The sequence below is a fragment of the Tauraco erythrolophus genome, chromosome 1, assembly GCF_009769465.1.
Source record: "Tauraco erythrolophus isolate bTauEry1 chromosome 1, bTauEry1.pri, whole genome shotgun sequence".
Taxonomy (NCBI): domain Eukaryota; kingdom Metazoa; phylum Chordata; class Aves; order Musophagiformes; family Musophagidae; genus Tauraco; species Tauraco erythrolophus.
The window spans coordinates 117,331,393-117,351,856 of NC_141465.1; the positions used below are offsets into that span (position 1 = coordinate 117,331,393).

At 37.9% G+C, this 20,464-nt stretch overlaps 1 protein-coding gene across 1 annotated transcript in view; it reads right to left on the reverse strand.

Annotated features, from left to right (window-relative positions):
* Positions 1-20,464, reverse strand: part of PARP4 (poly(ADP-ribose) polymerase family member 4) — a 60,241-nt gene that overhangs the window by 22,464 nt on the left and 17,313 nt on the right. The window contains exons 9-21 of the mRNA XM_086621633.1: positions 19,002-19,175; positions 16,263-16,423; positions 13,920-14,057; positions 12,583-12,681; positions 12,184-12,367; positions 11,265-11,427; positions 10,580-10,704; positions 8,075-8,206; positions 7,770-7,856; positions 7,151-7,315; positions 6,261-6,307; positions 2,213-2,294; positions 1,659-1,796 (exon numbers count right to left, since the gene is read on the reverse strand). Coding sequence (XP_086477759.1) covers positions 1,659-1,796; positions 2,213-2,294; positions 6,261-6,307; positions 7,151-7,315; positions 7,770-7,856; positions 8,075-8,206; positions 10,580-10,704; positions 11,265-11,427; positions 12,184-12,367; positions 12,583-12,681; positions 13,920-14,057; positions 16,263-16,423; positions 19,002-19,175 — 1,695 coding nt within the window. The remainder of the gene's footprint in view (positions 1-1,658; positions 1,797-2,212; positions 2,295-6,260; positions 6,308-7,150; positions 7,316-7,769; positions 7,857-8,074; positions 8,207-10,579; positions 10,705-11,264; positions 11,428-12,183; positions 12,368-12,582; positions 12,682-13,919; positions 14,058-16,262; positions 16,424-19,001; positions 19,176-20,464) is intronic.

The window sequence follows — 20,464 nt, forward strand, 5'->3', positions numbered from 1 at the left end:
CATCAGCACGGTGGACAGATACTATTTCATTAGAAGTGTACTCACGTATTCTCATTTTTCTTATGATGGAAGGAAAGCAGAATACAGCCATATTTCAAAGTTTTAACAAATACATGTCATATTCTCTTAATGCCTGAGAAATGCAACTTCCCCGTCCTCTACCTATATGCCAGGTCTCACATGAAAAACTGAAAAAGGAATTTTGTGGTTTCATGTTCCTATCTGATTCACTCCTCTGCAAACAGCACTGGATTCTCTTTTACTAGTTTAAAAAAAAAGAAAAAAAAATCACAGATATCTTTTACAATCATCACTGCCACCACCAGTTTGTGAGAAGTACTAGAATTAAAAAATATGTAAACCAAATACTGTGCATACTGTCCCTGCTATCAACAGAGATGCTGTAAAAAACAAAGGCTTTCAAAAGTGGAACAATGAAATGCTTGAAGGAGTGAAAGTGTTTCCAATAGGGAAGGAAAGGTTTGCAGTTTGGAAACATAAATAGGAATCTCTTTCTCCTTTCCTTGAGGGAATACCAATATTATTGCAGTCATCAGAAAGAAATCCCTAAACTAATACATTTAAACTAAGCAACTCTGATTAAAAGGAAGAAAAATAAAAGACATCATTGTAGGAAGGAAAACAATCTTATCTGTCATTTTATCCATTTCAACATTGAATTGATAGATTGGTAACACCAAGACTTTACATTTCACCTCTGCAGCATTTTATCTTATTTAAGAAAAAAATAACTAAAAAGGAGTTGAAAATAACTAAAAGTGCCAGGGATTTCACAAAAAATGTAGAAGAATGAAAAAGCTTCTAATAACCTGGAAACATATTTTAAGATACACTCTTAAGTTTTAAATGCGTTTCTCAGGCAAGGAGTTACTGTGCATGGAGGTAAAAGGGGTTGAACTGATCCTTCCTTTCCCACTAAACTTTTATTAATGTTTTCCAGTGGTGATAATGAGTTCTGCTGTGACATAGCCATAGCTGGATTCTGTTTCTGGGTGATCTAGAGTGCTAGAAACATCTTTTTCACTTATTACTGAAAACAAAAAGATTCAAATGCCTTGGAGAATAATCGCTGCAGCAGTAATAACTACAACAGAATGCAAAATCTGCTAGGAAGGCCAGATGCCTTAAAATAAACCACTGACAGATTCTATAAATATTTATGTGTAAGTTGTAAATATAGCGCCACAAATGGTTTAAAATATTACTTATTTTTAATTAGAATAGCGATTGCAGGACTCTGAAGCTACTCAGTTCCAGCCTCAGCCATGACTTATTTGTTCACTTCCACTGCTGCAAAAGCAACATCTGTATCAAACACCCTAGTCACATTTCTATGAAATACAAACAGCAGCACAATAGTTAGAAAAGAAGTGTTTGAACAGAAATGATTGCACACTGTGTTGAAACATTTACTCTCTTACAAGGCAAAGGATAAAACCAAAGCAACAAGACTCTATGTAACTGAAAAGAAAACTCATTTCTGGAGAATACTCAGCGTAATAAAACAGATCAAATTCATCACTGTCCATGATGTGAAATTGTTCTCCCTCTTTTACCCATCAAAACTAAACTGTTCCTATTTAGTATGTTTTAGCATACTCAGTATTACCTTACAAACAATACAAGCTATGCAGTACCTCACTCGTTTTGTTGGGATGCTTCTCTACCCACATTCGAGGCAGGTAGACCTCAGAAATCCAGATATCTAAAACAAAGCCGCTAACGTCCAAGGAGCTGTTTTCTACAGTCTTAATTACAGCCTTGCAGTCTGTTCTCTAGAAGAGGGGGAAAATAGACATTTAAATATTTATTTAATAACAATACAGTGAATATAATTTATTTTGTGAGGACAGGGAATGATGACAGCATATGTAATAGGGGTAGTCCCAAAGCTTTTTGCCAAAAAGGTTACAGAAAATTTTCAAGGTACGGTTTCGATTTACGCATTACATTCTTTAAAATATCATTGACTTTTCTGAATGTATTTTTAGATGAGACAACCAAAACAGAAAGGCTTCAAGCACAACAGAAATTTTCATCCAAGAGAAACAGAGGACCAAGGTGTTTGCAGAACAAGCAGTGCACAAAGTCAGACAGACCTGGCGCAAGCATTCGCTAGGATAAAAGTTCCATCTTAAACACACGGCGGAACCGCCAAGGCAGAGGCATAGTTACAGTGAAATTAATTTACCTTTATTTTAAGTTTATGTGTCCAACTATGTATGCGTTCGATACTAGATGGCATCTCGATAGACATATCCACAGAAAATCCACTAAATAAAGAGAAAAAAAACGTAAATAGCACTCTGGGAAGATGATGTTTAATCTGCATGCCATGACATCTCCATGAGCAGGAGCTATATTTCCTGTCCTTTTTAATTCTTTGGATGAAAGTGGAGAATACTGGGACTAGTTAGACAAGTTTCTGTCCCTAGGATATCCAAAGAATGACCATGCTGATTCACTTCGAGTATTCATAGCTCAAAAGGTCAGAACGGATCAGGAGGTCATTTGACATGATCACTTCTATAACACGTTACATAACGTTTTAGCCAATTATCTCATCATTTAACTTAATGTTTTATTTTCTAAAGCAAACCTTCATAACAGACAGCCAAACTGGATTTCAGAGAAGGCAAGTTCATTGTTTTCCCTGGCTAACTGTTCCAAACCTCACTGCTAAAACTGCATGTCTTTTTTTCTTATTCAGCTTTAATTTCTAGACTTTGCTTCAGTTTATTTCTGGAGTGACATTAAAAAGCAATTTGATAGGTGCAGTCATACAATACAAGATACATAAAAGACAGAAGATACCACACGACATCATGGAATCACTTTTCAGTTTGTAGACTGGTGTTGAGGCTGGGTTTTTTGTTGTTGTTTTTGATTTTTTTTTATGTTTTGGTTTGCTTTTTATTTCTTTAAGGTCTTCATATTGGCATTTTGGCGATTTCAGTCAGTCTTGCCCAACGAAGTAAAATAATTTCTCTTCAGTGCTTCTTGGTTTGTTTATTTTGGGACTGCATTAGTGATTTTTGCCATAATATCACAACGGTTGTTCATTCCAGGTTGTTGAAGCAATGGGTGAGTAATAAACCCTGGGTTATTGGTAGTCTCTCTATTCCAGGATATAACCTCCCAAGATGTAGGTGTGCATGCTGCAATCAGTTCGTCTATATGTAGCCTTGCATTTGTCTGTCTTACAGCATTTTTGTTACATGGGCCCATTTAAATAAATATTCTTGACTGTTCTGAGTCCTAGCCTTAATAGTTACTAGTAATGTACCACAAATCTGCGTATCCGCTGCATACCATATGAGCAACTGTTTTCTATTTACAGCCATATCTCCATTATTCTTAAGATGCTTGTGAATAAAACATGCAATACATATGCACAGCCTCAAATTATATGCAGAGAGAACCAGCCTGCAGCCAGAAAAACTTAATTATGTTATTAATATAATAAGTTTGCAGCTAACTTGGATGCGTTTGTGCTGCTCCCTCTAGAACCTGAAGCTGGAAAGACTGAGGTAGAGATACCTGATCTCCGTTCTCACACAGTAATTATTAAGCATTTCCTGATTTTTACTCATATTTTCTAGTTGAATTTTCCCCTAACATTAAAAATGAAATTGTATTATCATTTTAAATTGCTTTTCTACAACTGGATGTGTAGTGTATGAACCCGCTAATTTATTCCAGACATAAGGCAGAAATAGCATCAAATCTCTAGCTGATCAGTACAATATTTCAGAAAATCATAGAATCATTAAGGTTGGAAAGGACCTCTAAGATCATAGAATCATAGAATGGTTTGGGTTAGAAGGGACCTCAAAGATTGTCTAGTTCCAACCCCGCTGCCATGGGCAGGGACACCCTCCACTACACCAGGTTGCTCAAAGCCTCATCCAACCTGGCTTTGATCACTTCCAGGGATGGAGCATACACAACTTCTCTGGGCAACCTGTTCCAGAGTCTCACCACCCTCATTGTAAAAAATTTCTTCCTTATATCTAATCTAAATCTGCCCTCTTTCAGTTTAAAGCCATTGCCCCTTATCCTATCACTACACGCCCTTGTAAAAAGTCCCGCTGAAGCTTTCTTGGAGGCCCCCTTTGGGTACTGGAAGGCTGCAATAAGATCACCCCAGAGCCTTCTCTTCCCCAGGCTGAACGGTCCCAACTCTCTCAGCCTGTCTTCATAGCAGAGGTGTTCCAGCCCTCGGATCACCTTCGTGGCCCTCCTCTGGACACGCTCCAGTAGCTCCATGTCATTCTTGTGTTGGGGACTCCAGAGCTGAACGCAATATTCCAGGTGGGGTCTCACAAGAGCAGAGTAGAGGGGCAGAATCACCTCCCTCGACCTGCTGGCCACGCTTCTTTGGATGCAGCCCAGGATACGGTTGGCTTTCTGGGCTGCCAGTGCACATTGCCGGCTCATGTTGAGCTTCTCATCCACCAGCACTCCCAAGTCCTTTTCCTCAGGGCTGCTCTCAATCCATTCTCCGCCCAGCCTGTACTTGTGCCTGGGATTGCCCCGACCCACGTGCAGAACTTTGCACTTGGCCTTGTTGAACTTCATGAGGTTCTCACAGGCCCACCTCTCCAGCCCGTCTAGGTCCCTCTGTCTGTCATCCCTTCCCTCCAGTGTGTTGACCACACCACACAGGTTGATGCTGTCTGCAAACTTGCTGAGGGTGCACTCGATCCCACTGTCCATGTCTCCAACAAAGATGTTAAACAGCACTGGCCCCAGTACTGACCCCTGAGGAACACCACTCGTCACAGGCCTCCACTTGGACATTGAACCGTTGACGACAACTCTTTGAGTGCAACTGTCCAGCCAATTCCTTATCCACCAAGTGGTCCATCCATCAAATCCATGTCTGTCCAGTTTAGAGACAAGGATGTTGTGTGGAACAGTTATCAAATGCTTTGGTTAAGTCCAGGTAGACGATGCCAGTTGCTCTTCCCCTATCCATCAATGCTGTAACCTCATCATAGAAGGCCACCAAATTAGTCAGGCAGGATTTGCCCATAGTGAAGCCATGCTGGCTGTCACCAATCACCTCCTTATTTTCTATGTGCCTTCGCATAGTCGCCAGGAGGATCTGCTCCATGATCTTGCTGGGCACAGAGGTGAGACTGACTGGCCTGTAGTTCCCTGGGTCTTCTTTTTTTTCCCTTTTTAAAGACGGGGACTATGTTTCCCCTTTTCCAGTCATTGGGAACTTCACCAGACTGCCACGACTTCTGCAATATGATGGCTAGTGGCTTAGCAACTTCATCTGCCAGCTACCCCAGGACCGTCGGATGCACCTCATCAGGTCCCATGGACTTGTCCACCTTCAGGTTCTTTAGATAGTCTCGAACCTGATCTTCTACAGTGGGCAGTTCTTTATTCTCCCTGTCCCTGCCTTTGCCTTCTGTGGCTTGGGCTGTGCAGCTGGACCTCTTAGCATCAAGCCCAACCGTCAACCCAATACCACCATGCCCATTTCTACTAATCAGCAGTAATTGTACTGAATAAAAGCAAGTTAGTAATAGGAAACAGCATTTCAAGATTAAATATAACTTTAGAAAATTGTAACAGATGTGTTTCTGTGCCTGCTTTGCAGACAGAACAGAGAAGAAACTAGGACATGCTCATGAAAAGCACTTTTCATGGTTTTTAATATGGAAATACAAATAGTAGTAAGTTTTGACACATTTACTGCGACTACTACCTGCACTGCTTGTTATTCTGGTTGAGAAGAGCCATTTGCAGAAACGTTACTGGGAATAAAATTATAATACTGAATTTCCAGGGAGTCTTACTCTAGCAGCAACATCACAGTTTCAGATAAACGTACATCTTTATTTAAAATGCAAATGCAAAGAAAGGCTAAAATAGTAAGTGCAGTGATATTGAAAAAAAAAAGGAAGATCATGGTCTGATTGAGTTTTGTGACTTGGGAATTTGTATACAATCCTTAATAAAAGAAATGTTTCCTAAACAAAAGGAAGTATTTAGTGAAGAATAAGAGTGTAATAATTAAAAGTTATTTCCCTATGATATTACCTACCTAAGGATAACAACAGATTAGAATGAAAGGTGAAATTAAACTAGTTTCTTGACAATGCAACTTACCATCCAATATTCCACATAAACAGAAAATTGTTAAATTTAAATGTTTTAACTTAATTATTTAAAGTATTGATAAAATAAAGCAGATAACAATATTAATGAAAGCAACTTACTTCTTCTGTGGGTTTAATTGTTTAACACAGACCTTTTTTATTGTATCCTACAAAGAAAAAAAATTAGCTGCATCAGTTATGAAATATTTGTAAGTAATTTCTGACACTTTTATCACCCTGGAGGTCCTTTCTCTTTTACATCACTAAGTTGGGATTGCATGGAACCCTCTTTACTTCATTTAATCATACAGCTTTGTTACCGGAGCATCATAGCACCTAAAGCTCCGATGAACTTGTGCATGTTTCCCTCCCAAGGATATGGTGAACTTCAGAACTCATTATAATACAGCTTGGAAGCAGACGACACGATTATTGAACAGGCAGACATATGATACAGCTATACAATGGATCACAAGGACCATGTCTGGCTCTTTGCCAGCATCTAAACACAGAGATGATCTCCCCTCCCACCTGGAGAATTCAGGAGCCATCAAGGGCATACAAAGAAAGGGATGGGCAACCACAACGTCCCTGAAGCAGAGAGGGATAATAGCACAGTGTTCAGCAGATACTCAGCTGCTGTTTCCTGATGGAGATAACACAATGTCTTTGCAAGCCAGAGGAAGAACAGCAGCATAGAAACAACAGATAATTCAAAACATGAGATCTAATATGTGCCAACTCAAGTCAATTTTCTAAGTCCTGCAGGAGCAAACACATCCTCAGAGATAGTTAGAGGCTTTCTACCAATCACAGCATTCCTAGGTTTGTGTTCATGTTCTTTTATGACAAGAATAGTTACAAACAACTATCTTCTAACATAAGAGAAGGAATGAAAAGGAAAACAATGATGAACTTACTGAAGCCTCTTGTGTAACTACACTCCCCTAGGCATGGAACTTTTGCTTCAAAACAAGAAGACGCTATTTTAAGATTGTATTTTAACAAACCTGTGTGTTTTCATTTAATGCTTTGTCCTGTTGCCATGGTGACAGAGAAGCAGGCATATGAAAGGTGATACAACCGTGCTGAAAACTGAGTTCAGTGATATAGGTGATTTTGATCACAACTGTAGAATTTGGAGATAAGTTTCCAACACTTATGACAAAAATATCCTAAAAAAAAAAGATAAAACACAAACTAGCTTTAATTACATCATTAAAGCCTATGTTTTCCAAAACAATAATTTATTTGGTGTTTAAGCACACTGAAATCAAACACTAACACAGAAACTACTACTTGGTTTTGGTGAAGTGTAAGGGAAAACAGGACTATTATATGAAATATCAGACTTTCAATAATTCCTCAATTTCTGGCAAAAACTGATCAATAGTAACTGAATAAATCAATCAAAAAAAGGAAACCACCTGAGAGAGAAATATCTGTTTTATATAAGTCATAGCACATATTTAAAGAAACAACAGTTGTTTTTTAAAATTATCAAATGCATGGTCCAAATAAGTTCTAGTAAAAAGGAGTTTCCCAACAAAGACGTGATTCAGCAAAGAATCTGTAACTGGACAACTGCAAAATTTTCAAGCAGGTACTATACCACAATATTCAACATACTGGTGCATCTTGGTCCATTAGATAAGCTCCATCACCCTGACTGATAGCTTTCCGATATTCCTTATGTGCTTTTTTCTTTTCTTTAACCTATGAAAGATTGTTCCAGATTAAGTCATTTAATCTCTATGGACAGAAAACCAACATTCTCTTAAATGACAGACTACCTTGAAATCCAGTTAAGTGGTAACGATAAAAGACACGAAAGAACCCAAAATTAGTGTTGCGCATCTTCATTACTAATTAAGGGCTTTCAGATCCTGAGACTGACGGAGCTACATCAAAGGTAAAGTATGATAACATTTTACCTCTCCAATGACGTGTTTTCCATTGATAAAAGCTTCAAATCCACAAACAGCAGCTTTATCATCCAAAGGAAAGACATACTTAGCTTCAATTGGTTTACTGTGTTGATTGGTGTAGGTCTGAAACATTACTACCTGAAATGAGTATTTTTTGCACAACCGTAATGTTAAAATTTGATTAAAACATCAATATTTTAAATGTAATAGCATAACTGCTTGGCACCACAAAACGTCAATAGGTGCGCCACAGCTGGAACTTCTATTTGTACCTTAGAAATGAAGGTATAACATTCATCAGTGCTTGACAAATGGACCTCTCCAGAAACATGCAACGAGCTGTAGAACTTTCGATCTCTAAATCATTAATCAAATCTCTTCCAGAAAAAGAGTGAACCACAACCTTCTAAAGGTTATCTGATATACTGGCACAGCTGGAGCTGTCAAGCTATTGCCTAGAAAAGAAGTCATCACTGCAATATGTCTGTAATAGCTTCAAGCCAGTACAGACTAAACAAGAAGGAAGAGCAAACCGTCACAAAAAATTGGTCTATTTTTACAATATACTAAACAGGATGTTTGGAAAAGCCTATGTTACTCCTATATGTATAGTATCCATCTTTTAATGACAGAATTTCTGTCTTGGGGTGGCAGATTGCATCTGACTTTCTTCTCACATCTGCTCTTCTGTTTACTGCCCATGTGTTATAACAAAACTCTAGCAATTCCTCGTTCCCTTTTTCTGCCATTCTTATGGTCCCTTGTCATCTGACCAATTCAGGTTTATGCTCCATACCTCAGCCTTACAGACTGTTTTCTGCTTTGATGGACTGGGTCACAGAACAGATGCTACTAGATAGTAATTCATTCCATAGGAAAAGTGACAAAACCCAAACCAAAACGGAATCAAAAACAAACAACCCCCTCCACCCCCCACAATCCCTCATGAGTAGAACAGTTGTTCAAAGGAATCAGACTGATCACACAACAGTTGTGTGTCAGAATAGTTTAAGTACAACTCATCTGTAGACAATTCTTTCAAACTCTTTTCTCTCCTGTTTTCCCCTGCTTTCTTTTTTAAGGCTTTAGCAACAACATATAAAAAACATTCTTTACTTTTATGAAGCTACTTCAGCACTGGAAACCCCTGAATACAGGTTCTTGTGGAGAGACACACATGTGACAGAACTCACTAAAGCCATAGCTTTAGCATGACTGAGACCTGTGAGAACTTAATGAAGTTCAACAAGGCCAAATGCAGGGTCGTGCACCTGCAGGGTACAGGGCAATCCCAAGCACAAGTACAGGCTGAGTGGAGAATGGATTGAGAGCAGTCCAGCAGAGAAGGACTTGTGGGTGTTGGTTGATGAGAAGCTCAACATGAGCCGGCTATGTGCGCTGGCAGCCCAGAAAGCCAACCGTATCCTGGGCTGCATCCAAAGAAGCGTGGCCAGCAGGTCAAGGGAGGTGATTCTGCCCCTCTACTCTGCTCTCGTGAGACCCCACCTAGGATACTACGTTCAGCTCTGGGGCCCCCAACACAAGAATGACATGGAGCTGCTGGAGCGAGGCCAGAGGAGTGCCATGAAGATGATCCAAGGGCTGGAGCACCTCTGCTATGAAGACAGGCAGATAGAGTTGGGGTTTTTCAGCTTGGAGAAGAAGAGAAGAGAAGGCTCTGGGGAGATCTTACAGCAGCTTTCCAGTACCTAAAGGGGGCCTTGAAGAAAGCTGGAGAGGGACTTTTTACGAGGCCATGTAGTGATAGGACAAGCGGACATGGCTTTAAACTGAAAGAGGGGAGATTTAAACTAGATATAAGGAAGACATTTTTTACATTGAGGATGGTGAGGCAGTGGAACAGGTTGCCCAGAGAAGCTGTGGCTGCCCCATCCCTGGAAGTGTTTCAAGGCCACGTTGGATGAGGCTTTGAGCAACCTGGTGTAGTGGAGGGTTTCCCTGCCCATGGCAGCAGGGTTGGAACTAGACGATCTTTAAGGTCCCTTCCAACCCAAACCATTCTATGATTCTATGATACTTTACTTATGACAGCTGTTATAGGTTGTCTAACCAAAGTCAAAACCAAAACACAAATATATTTCCATAAACCTTTAATCATCCTAGGTATTTCTCACTGGTTTATAATTCAGCTGGCAAACAGATTTTTTTTAAAGGAAGGTCTTTTAAAGGGAAGAGAACACATACAGTACTGCAGTAAGTTTCTCTACAATGGTGACTTGATTATACACAGGTAGAAAATAGACTTAAAAATAAAGCCAAGCCTTTCACTGTCCAAAGAGCTTTTGACATTTGCTTGTCTATACCTCCCTAAGAATAAAAACTGTTTCCACTCAGTTTCAGGACTTTCCTTCATTTATAGATTGAATTCCCTTTTTTTTTTTTTTCCAATTAACTAAACACTAAATAGCATTTTGACTAAAACACTATTTAACAAAAAGATTAATTTTTCAGAACTGAGTTATGGAAAAGGCAATAAATAGCATACTCTACCTGGGCTACAAAGTCTATTATCCTCCCCTTGATGTAAACACCTTTCAGAGGGACAGGATTTCCCCATCTGTCCTGAAGACCAGTTTTTACAGGATTCAAAAGATTCGTACTTGGCAATGCATAGCCTAAACAAAGAGTTTACAAAAGATTAAAAAGATATTTTTTTGAAATGTACATTCAAGAAAGACGACTGAAACTAATCCTATATCAATGGCCTATGTTTATTTATGTAATTCACAACACAGATTCGTAACAGAAAGCAAGTGTTACTTTACACGTGCTTTCTGTTACGAATTCTTGAGTTGTACTGCTGAGCTGTGGGCTGTCTGTCTAAGGGATCATGAGTTCCTGATAGTTCTTTAAGATCTTACAAGGTCTTTGTTTATACCCTTGCATTTGAATTATTTAAAGACCACCTGATTTATGCCAAAGTGCTTCCAGTGCTTCTCTTGAAACACTGTGACAGGAGGAGTTGCAACTGCTGTCGGTAATTATGGCTATAGGAAATCTATTAAACAGATGCTACACAGATGCCACATGGTAATCAGTAATTAGGTAACATCTGCAAATAAAGTACAAATTATTTTTTATTATGTTATCTTCATACAAGTACTCTAAAAAGGGTTCTGATAAGTATTTAGGAAACGCTGGAATCAAGACAACATACAAACAAGACATTTCTTACTCTCATGCTGTAAATGACATTGTGGCTCTGGCTCATTGTTATCTTGCTCCAGTTCCACGCCAATTGCAGGCTGAAATGGTTTTATTTCATCTTCAGCAAGGCAAAACTTAACAATGTATCTAATTTTAACCTGACAGGTTTTATACACAACAAATTCATCATCCTGGTAGAAATAAATAACAATATTTTACAACAAAAACAAAGCTGTAGTTAATATCTAAAACAAATTGATTAAGAGATGAACCTAAATGACACATCGTTTTTAAAAAATAAGAATCTGACAGTTTTTATTTTCGCTCCCCTAATCTCTCTGTATTACTACCACTTGCATCTCTTATCTTCTTACTTTGTATTCTCCACACTCTTTATATTTCCTCTTCTCTATAAAGCACAATCATTCCTCAAAATAACTAAGAACAATGAAAGTAAAAACCTGCCGGATATCTAGAGAGCAACTGTATCTGTTAGTGTGCTACTACAGCTATCATCCCTGCCTTAGAGCACCAACCTATACGGGCAGGGATTTTTATCAGCTGGATTCATTTACAAAACAACGACCCTTCCACGGTAGTGATTTATTATTCCACACCAAGTAGAATATAGTTTCCAAATAACAATTTAAATATCACAGACCAGATATTTATACGATGATTCGGTTATTATAAAATATAATATTTACATCTTTATTTTAAGTACTGTTTTCTTGCAAGAATTCTTTATAAACAGCAATTTAGAGGGTTAGAAATTCTATTCACACTTTACAGGCTGCAAGACAGACAGAAGTCATTCTACGCATTACTGTCTAGTGATTTAGTGTCTGAACTGAAACACAGCTTAAATTCATTCTGTTATCTATCAGTGGTATAATAAATCCAATATTTGGTGCCTTTTCAAGTACTCAATACCGCAGCATCAGTACCTCAAAGTCTGAAGAGATGTCTGCTGTTTTACGGACTCCATGCACACTGTCATAACCTGACGGTGCATTATTTAATGAATGATCTCGTTCATACAAATCTAAGCAGGATCCAAGTGCCACATCACAAACTGCCAGGAGCCGGGTTCCATCCATTTCACTGGGCGAAGAATACTTAATACTGGTGCTATATGTAAAGAAAGATCATACACATTTAATTAAAATCTGTGTTAATGTAAACATGATAGGAGTTTAAGGATACATTAGCACTTCTGAATTGATGGGCAGGAATAAAATTTGTAATTAAATTACCTTAGAAGTATTAAGTATTATATCCACTTAATTTGAAAAGTAAAAAGAATACACAAAGGATAAAATAAAGAGATATTGTTGTATTCAGACCTAACAGAGTTACTGAAGTAAATGCCACTGCCCAGATTCCCAATGTCAGTTCTTTCCAGGCCATGATCTTCAACAACCACTTTTGGCATTAGAAGTCCTCTAGAGAAAAAGAAGGTCACACAATGAACAAGGTACCAAATACTTTTGCATATAACGTGCTAATACACATTATGCAATTATGAACCACACAGGATTAAAACAAAATACACTTTACAGAAACCATCCATAGACACTAAAGGAAAGTAAAGTCTATTCATAAAAAAATAAATCCCAAAGTCATATTAATCACCAAGACACTGATTACATAAGCATTTAGCATAAAAACAATGCATTTTTCAGATTCATTGCCAAATAGTCAAAATAACTTTTTTGTTCTTAGATGAGTAGTTCTACATTTCTAGCAACTGTGCTGTATTCAATTTCAAAAAACTGTATGAATTTCTGTATCTAAGAAAAAGAAAGTATGAGTTTTAAATGTACAATGCAGGGGAATGGATACTTGGAAACTTTTCCAATGTTTGATTTGCAAACCTACTAAGTGTAGAGATACCATCCTCAAATGTTTGATTTACTACCGATTAATGCCCACAGAAAACATTTAATGTATAACGAATGTAAAAAGACAAAATATTTAAATAAGTTCAACAGTTTTCTAAATTACAACTAAAATCTGCAGCATGAGAAAAACAGAATGCTAATATGACTTTTGAGGTATTTTAATTCTGATGGGTATTATGAATCAGATGTTTTTTAAAACATCCTTAAATTTTCAGTGGCTGGTATTCACTGCATAAATGCTATGATGAGGATTTAAATACGTCAGGCTACTAGAGGTTATATTATGTTAGCATTATTACCATGCCTGAGTGAATCCATGGTATTCAGTCATAGAACTAGATATTCTGTTATTCCAGGAAATTCTGATAATCTACAAATATCCCAGACAAAGTAGTCATGGGGAAATAATGTATATAAGTGGAAGAACATTGTCAATGCAATTCTTTCCTAAAACAAAATAAATTTTCCACACAGCTATTACCCTCCTACTCTCTCCATTTTGTCATCTTTCATCCAGATTTCAACCACACTCCTCACCGTCATATCCAAATAGCTGCATCTCAAGTCTAATCTACCTGGAGAGTAACTAAATTTATCGTTACAAAAGATTGATTATCTTTCCAGAGATCTGTAGAATTATATGGATGTTCATAGAAATGTTCACAGTAAAAATTAGGGTAAACATAACACAAAAGAGAAAAAAAAAAAGTCAAACTATATTTAAGAATATAGCTAAGCTTAATTCAATGTCACAAAAAAAACGGAATGTAAATTTTTACCTGGAAAGAATTCCCATGAAGTTGCGCACAGATGATGCATGGAATAAGGATCGAATGTTTCCAAGCCTGCTCAGAAATTCTGCTGTTTCAGTTATTCTGCCAACTCTATACACTTCTAAAATTCTCACTTGACAGTCACTGCAAGAAATTTGAAATGATCTTTGAGATCTCATGACTTAGAAAGTGCATTTAAGATCAACACACTTCTAAAAGATGAAGTCTTATTCTAAATCTCAAAGTAATGTTCAACTTTGTTTGTTTGTTACCAATTTGGGTGACAATTATTGAAGAAAGACAGCAGAAGAGAATAATCATCAGAGTCATTAAAAACTTAATGACTAAGTTCAAGGGCTATTTAGCCTTTTAGGGAGAAACTGAAAATGTTTTTTCATGCTTAAAGTCATATGAAATTATCTTATTTGATATTTTGGGATCTAAATTCAAAGATGTGACATACAAGACCCCATACAACCCTACGCAGCTCGGAGTCTGTAAATATATATAAATTATTGCCAGCAAATTTATCTTGTACTAAAAATTCCTTTACTGAGAATACACAGACCTCACTGTCTTGGTTGAACTACAAATATCTTAGCATCACAGTTCAGGCTATCTGGATGTAGTAACTCCCGATTAAGAAAGACTTCCCAACTAAGAAATACACTTGAGAGGGGGAAAACCTGGTTTGTAATCCCACCTCCAGCAAGATTTATACATTTTACATACAGTAGTTACAGGACAGAGCTGTCACCAAGATTCTTGTCCTTCCCTTCTTGTGTCTACACAAAACAAAAGATTCAGATTCTCTCTTTACCTTGTCTTACCTTTATCCTTGCCACCTGAATGCCCTACTTAGCTATTGTGAAGAGCTGTCTATTTATACAAACTATTAAAATAAGATATATGGAGTCTAGACTTGTCTACTCTGCTTCTCAGTATTAATTTCCAGGCATTTTAAAAAATAACTGGAAAGTAAAAATAAAAATATAATTTTGGGTTCTACTGAATAAAACCAATAATTTTTTTCTGTTTGACTAAACTTAATGGGAGTGGCATTTGCAATCTTAGTTTTAATGTAAAAAGAATTTTAAAAAGCTTCAACTGAATATGCTGAAGGATCAGGGTTCAAGTAAGGTTCTTAAAAAAAAATTAAAAACCAAACCAAATAAACCAAAAAAGACCCCTTAATATAAAAAAGTTTATATAGCAGCTTCATCAATTCAGACATAACATACCTCTAATCCTCAACAAAAGAAACCACACACTCAAAATTACAAAAGCAGCTAGATCCTATTTATGGATATTATTTTAGCATTTAAGAGCTTGAAACTTGACTGAAGCTCATTGAATCTTGGAAGCATAAAGGTTTGATTTGTAAACGGGGCTTTATGCTTTTACTTTCCAGATACTACGTACTTTCAATATCTAAACCTAAAATTGTGAACCTTACATCCTCTTCTCAGTTACTTTGTAAATCCAGAGCTTCCTCACTGTGTGCCAGTTAGGAATCCTCGAATCCTACAGTTATCTTCTGGGTATTTGATAGCGTATCGCTGTCTTTATACCGTTAAGCAACTCAGTCCTTAGTCCAGAGTCTGTCCTCTGAGGAAGTACATTCCAAGCATGTGTACACTGCAGACTGGTTAAGCAGAGGGAAGGTGGTAAGCACACTGTTCTCCACTCAGAGATTGATTATTCCATCTCTAGAACCATCTTCTCTTTAATTTCTCCACATTTAGACACAGCGTGCCCAGTTAGAAGCCAATGTCAAGAACATTAAATAGAATTATAGGGAAATCTGCAGAATAACTTCTCAGAAGTACATCTTTTTCACACAGTTGAAAGCTAACTAGAAAGGGATGGCAAGTGCTGTACATAATCAAAAGGAGACCAGATATTCCTCCCACTCCCATTAAGTTTAGTTGCACAGAAAAAAAAATTATTGGTTTTATTCAGTAGAGCCCAAAATTTTGTTTTTATTTTTACTTTCCAGTTATTTTATAAAATGCCTGGAAATAAATACTGAGAAGCAGAGTAAACAAGTCTAGATTCCATATATCTTATTTTAATAGCTTGTATAAATAAACAGCTCTTCACAATCAAAAAAAAAAACCCTGAAAAAACCCCACCAAAATTGACAATATTATAATTTTCAGGGTTTTTTTTAATTTACCTCCTTTTTGTTCTAGTATAGATTATGGTAAGTATGTCAAGTCTGCAATCCCACTAGCACCATCAACACTGCACAGTAAGAGAACCTGATAATCCAGTTTTCTTTAGAGGTATTTTGTGCACTATACCTTGAGTTTTACTGGAATCATTGCATAACTATTAAAGACTCACTTGTAATTGTTTTTTAACACTTGTTGTTCAACATTGAGAAATTCAGAACTCGTTGAGTCGACAGCTTCAATCTTGCACCTCAGAGCCCGGTATTTGGCCAAAGATGATGGGTTTGGGCATGACATATTTATTTCATGTATATTGAGCATATCTCTGATTAGCTAGAAAATACACACAGAAATTTATGAATACTTGTTACATTTTAATTAAAGAAACATGCAAACTAGATTGAATTTCTATAAAGTTACACCATAGTGACAATGAAATGGAATACTCAAAAGAACATTCCCACTTGTTAGATACAGTTTGGAAGAAGAGCAAACAGCTGTAGAACCCCATGAAAACAATTCAGAAGGACAAGGTATATGGAAAATAGTGTTAAAATGCTTCTGTACAACTCCATATCAAACTTTGGATGGAGCCTGCTTGTAACAGCTCCACAAACCAGTATTTGGGCTTGGTTACCATTTTGATTTTGCTTATGAGGCAATTGTTACATGTTAGAATCTGTCGTTCTGTCCCCGAGGCCACTATCCAGCTAGGGCAGTAGCACAAGGTGCTCATGTAATTTTCTCAGATCAGGAGAAAGAAGGACATCTAATTCTCAAAAGATTGCCCAGCCACACTTCACTAAGCCATGAAAAAGCTTTATGAGACATAGTAATTTTTTCGTATCAGAAATGTCAGAAGCTTTTAATTATCAAAAGATTTCCAAGGTTAAAGACACCATTAACATTTGTTCCTTTAGAGCAGTAAGGAGCCTCTTCCCGTTACCTCTTCCCCTTTATATTTTGTAACTTAAAGAAGACTCACTTCTGGATATCCTTTGCCAAAAGAGAGAGGTATCTCTGACAGAATCTATGGAATTTACATTATAATCACAATACAAGGAAGAAATTTGAGTTTGCTCTGTAGTTACAACAGTGATGGAGCTGTCAGAGCTCTGACTGTCTCTTGCCTCTCCAGAGGGCCTGGCTGCTCAGGCTCAGGGCCAGTGTTGACAGTGCAGCTGTGGAGCCTTCAAAGAGTTGTGAGAAGACTCAACAGACTCCTCCCTCTCCTTTGCTCAAGAGATGCTTTTGAGCTTAGGCTCTTGCCCTTGGTCTCTCCGCCGAGCTGTGTTGCCAAAATGCCTGCATCCAGCCTCCCACCTTCCTGGTCTGACCCAGATCCTGTGAACTCGAGTTCCCGGTTTGACCTTGGACCTGCCAGACAAGCCATACTGAAGAGGCAATCTGGACTGACCCTCCCTACTACCACCAGCAGTCACTGTCACCTGCTCTGCCCTTCCTATTGATGTTCCGTGGGACCAGAGCTGCTGCCAGTGGTGTAACCACCCAGCCCTTGTTCACTTCCAGCCCCAGCCCTGTCTGCCTGCCCTTACAGAGCAGACAGTCCTTGCTGCTGGGTGCAAGGGTCGCATCTGTGTGCGTACTCAGCACACCTTGTTGGCAATCCCCCTGGCAGGCTGAGAATTTTCCAGCTAGTTTCTGCGAAGATGAGACAACAGACTGACTTGCAGCAAAGTAACAGAACTCCCAACTGACTGAACTCCTAGCCAGCTTCAAAATGAAGGAACTGACTAAGTAATGCAGGAGCTGAGGCAAAGCTATGGGGAGATCCTTGGAGATTCCCCTAGGCAGGCCAGCTGTGCTTAGACCAACTGAAAGATGTTATCTGTTCAGATGTGCTGATTAACTTCTTGTACTAACAATCCAGGCAGTCCAGGAAACTCCCCCAAGCAGTTTGTGCTGTAGGAATAGACCAAGATGCACACAGATTGGTAATTTTAAATAGTCTCTAGAAACTGTGCATATTCAGGAAAGGAAAGGGTACACAGATCAGTCTGTGCATATAGTTAAAGTAGCTTAGATATATTTTGTACGTCGTTTAAGATAATCAATAGAAACTTATTAAGTGTATGCTGGAGTCATTGATAAGGTCAGTTGGATGATAACAGTTCATAGAATCATAGAATCATAGAATGGTGAGGGTTGGAAGGGACCTTAAAGATCATCTAGTTCCAAACCCCCTGCCATGGGCAGGGAAACCCTCCACTACACCAGGTTGCCCAAAGCCTCATCCAACCTGGCCTTGAACACTTCCAGGGATGGGGCAGCCACAACTTCTCTGGGCAACCACTGCCTCACCACCCTCATTGTAAAAAATTTCTTCCTTATATCTAATCTAAATCTGCCCTCCTTCAGTTTAAATCCATTGCCCCTTGTCCTATCGCTACACGCCCTTGTAAAAAGTCCCTCTCCAGTTTTCCTGTAGGGCGCCTTTAGGTACTGGAAAGCTGCTATAAGATCACCCCAGAGCCTTCTCTTCTCCAGGCTGAACAGCCCCAACTCTCTCAGCCTGTCTTCATAGCAGAGGTGTTCCAGCCCTCGAATCATCTTCGTGGCCCTCCTCTGGACTCGTTCCAGTAGCTCCATGTCCTTCTTATGTTGGGGACTCCAGAGCTGAATGGAGTTCCATGATTCTTATTTGATTCAGCTGAAGATGCCATCACAACAAATATTGCAATGGAAATTCCTGTCGACCTCTGGACAGCAACTTGTCTTCCTTTTCAAAACACTGAGTTCCTCTCATGAGCATTACTCTATTCATAAAGAGTCCAATAAATTATTTTTTTAAAACTGGCAGCCTGTGACTAGCTGTGCAAAGTATCCTGTCAGTATATCCAGCGAGCACGTTCCAAACTGGTGTAGCACAGTGCAGATCAGGAAAAGTTACCTGACACAGGTCCTGTTTTCTAGATAACAGCATTTTGGAAACTTTATAGTCTATTTCAGTTTTGTGACGAATAATTTGATAGAATTCCATCATCATCTCTTGTAGTGCCACCTCACCAGCTCCCTCATCCAGTGCATTCTTTACTTGCAGTAAAATACCTTCTGCTTTGCTTACCTTTAAAAAAAGAAATTATTAAACTGAAAGTTATCACAAAATCAAAAAAAGAGTACAAAGCAATAAATACTTAAAATGGGTCATTTAATTCCATACTAAAATAAAACTTTAACTCTTATTAGTGCAATATCCACAAAATATTTTCCTGCAGCTAGGATATGAAAACAGTATTTAAAAGTTAGATATTATTCTGCCCTTATACTGGGCTACTTGCAAAGTACACAAGCAGAGCTAAGAGACAGTAAAATAACCCCCTGAAATAAAATGGAATATGAGTCAGATTGAAAGATAATGTTCCTTAACATGTTGTCGATGCAAATTGCCAGCTTCAACACATTGATGTAATAACAGAAAGTAGAGGATAATAAATTTCTTACTAAATGTATAAATGCACTAGTTCATCCTAAAATACATAAAGCAGAGTAGAATTCCTATTTATTAAGTGCAACCTACGAGAAAATGAAAGTAATGATTAATTTTTGACAGTTTGTCCAGACAGGATATAGATTTGCTTTTATCTATATATTCCTTCTCAATTGGAAATCTTTCACAGAATACTCTATATTATTTCCTCTTCTCAAAGCAGGAGGAAAAAGGAAAAATGCTTTTTAATTTACATGAACCACAGGCAACAGCTAGTAAAATGTTGACGTTAGAGGCTGCATAACAATGCGTTGCTGCAGTTCAATATTGATCCAAGACTAGTCTCTGTCTCACAAATGCCTTTGGGAAAAAAATGGAAGGTTAATCTAACCGAACAGCAACCCACTTCTTAATTATTGTGTTTCAAAAATCCAGAGATTTTTTTTTCTTTCAATACAAATGCTATTTCTCTTGCAAATTAATTACAAGTGAGAAGAGTTAGTGAAAACAGTTTTATCATATTCTTACAGATCAATGCATTGAGATACAGAATCTTTTAGGTCTATGGTTCAGCTCTTGCAAAAGCTACCAATGATTGAACATTATTATCAAATATTTATCAAATTTCACCTACCTGAAATATGTTAGGAATCTTAATATCCAAACAACTGCACCTCACAAAAAGCATTTGCAACAAACAGCATTTCCTTATGTCTTTGCTGATCTATGCAATGCACTCACTACTGTCTCTGAGTACACATACACAATATTACTAATGTACTACTTACTCACCAGAACCTACACAAACGTATTATTTCCACATCAGAAAGTGAAAGGAATATTCTTCTACCATCCATCAATTTAAGAGCATCAAAAGTGAGTTTCATGTAATAAGACTAGGGCAAAGTCATTCCATAACTGGGGAC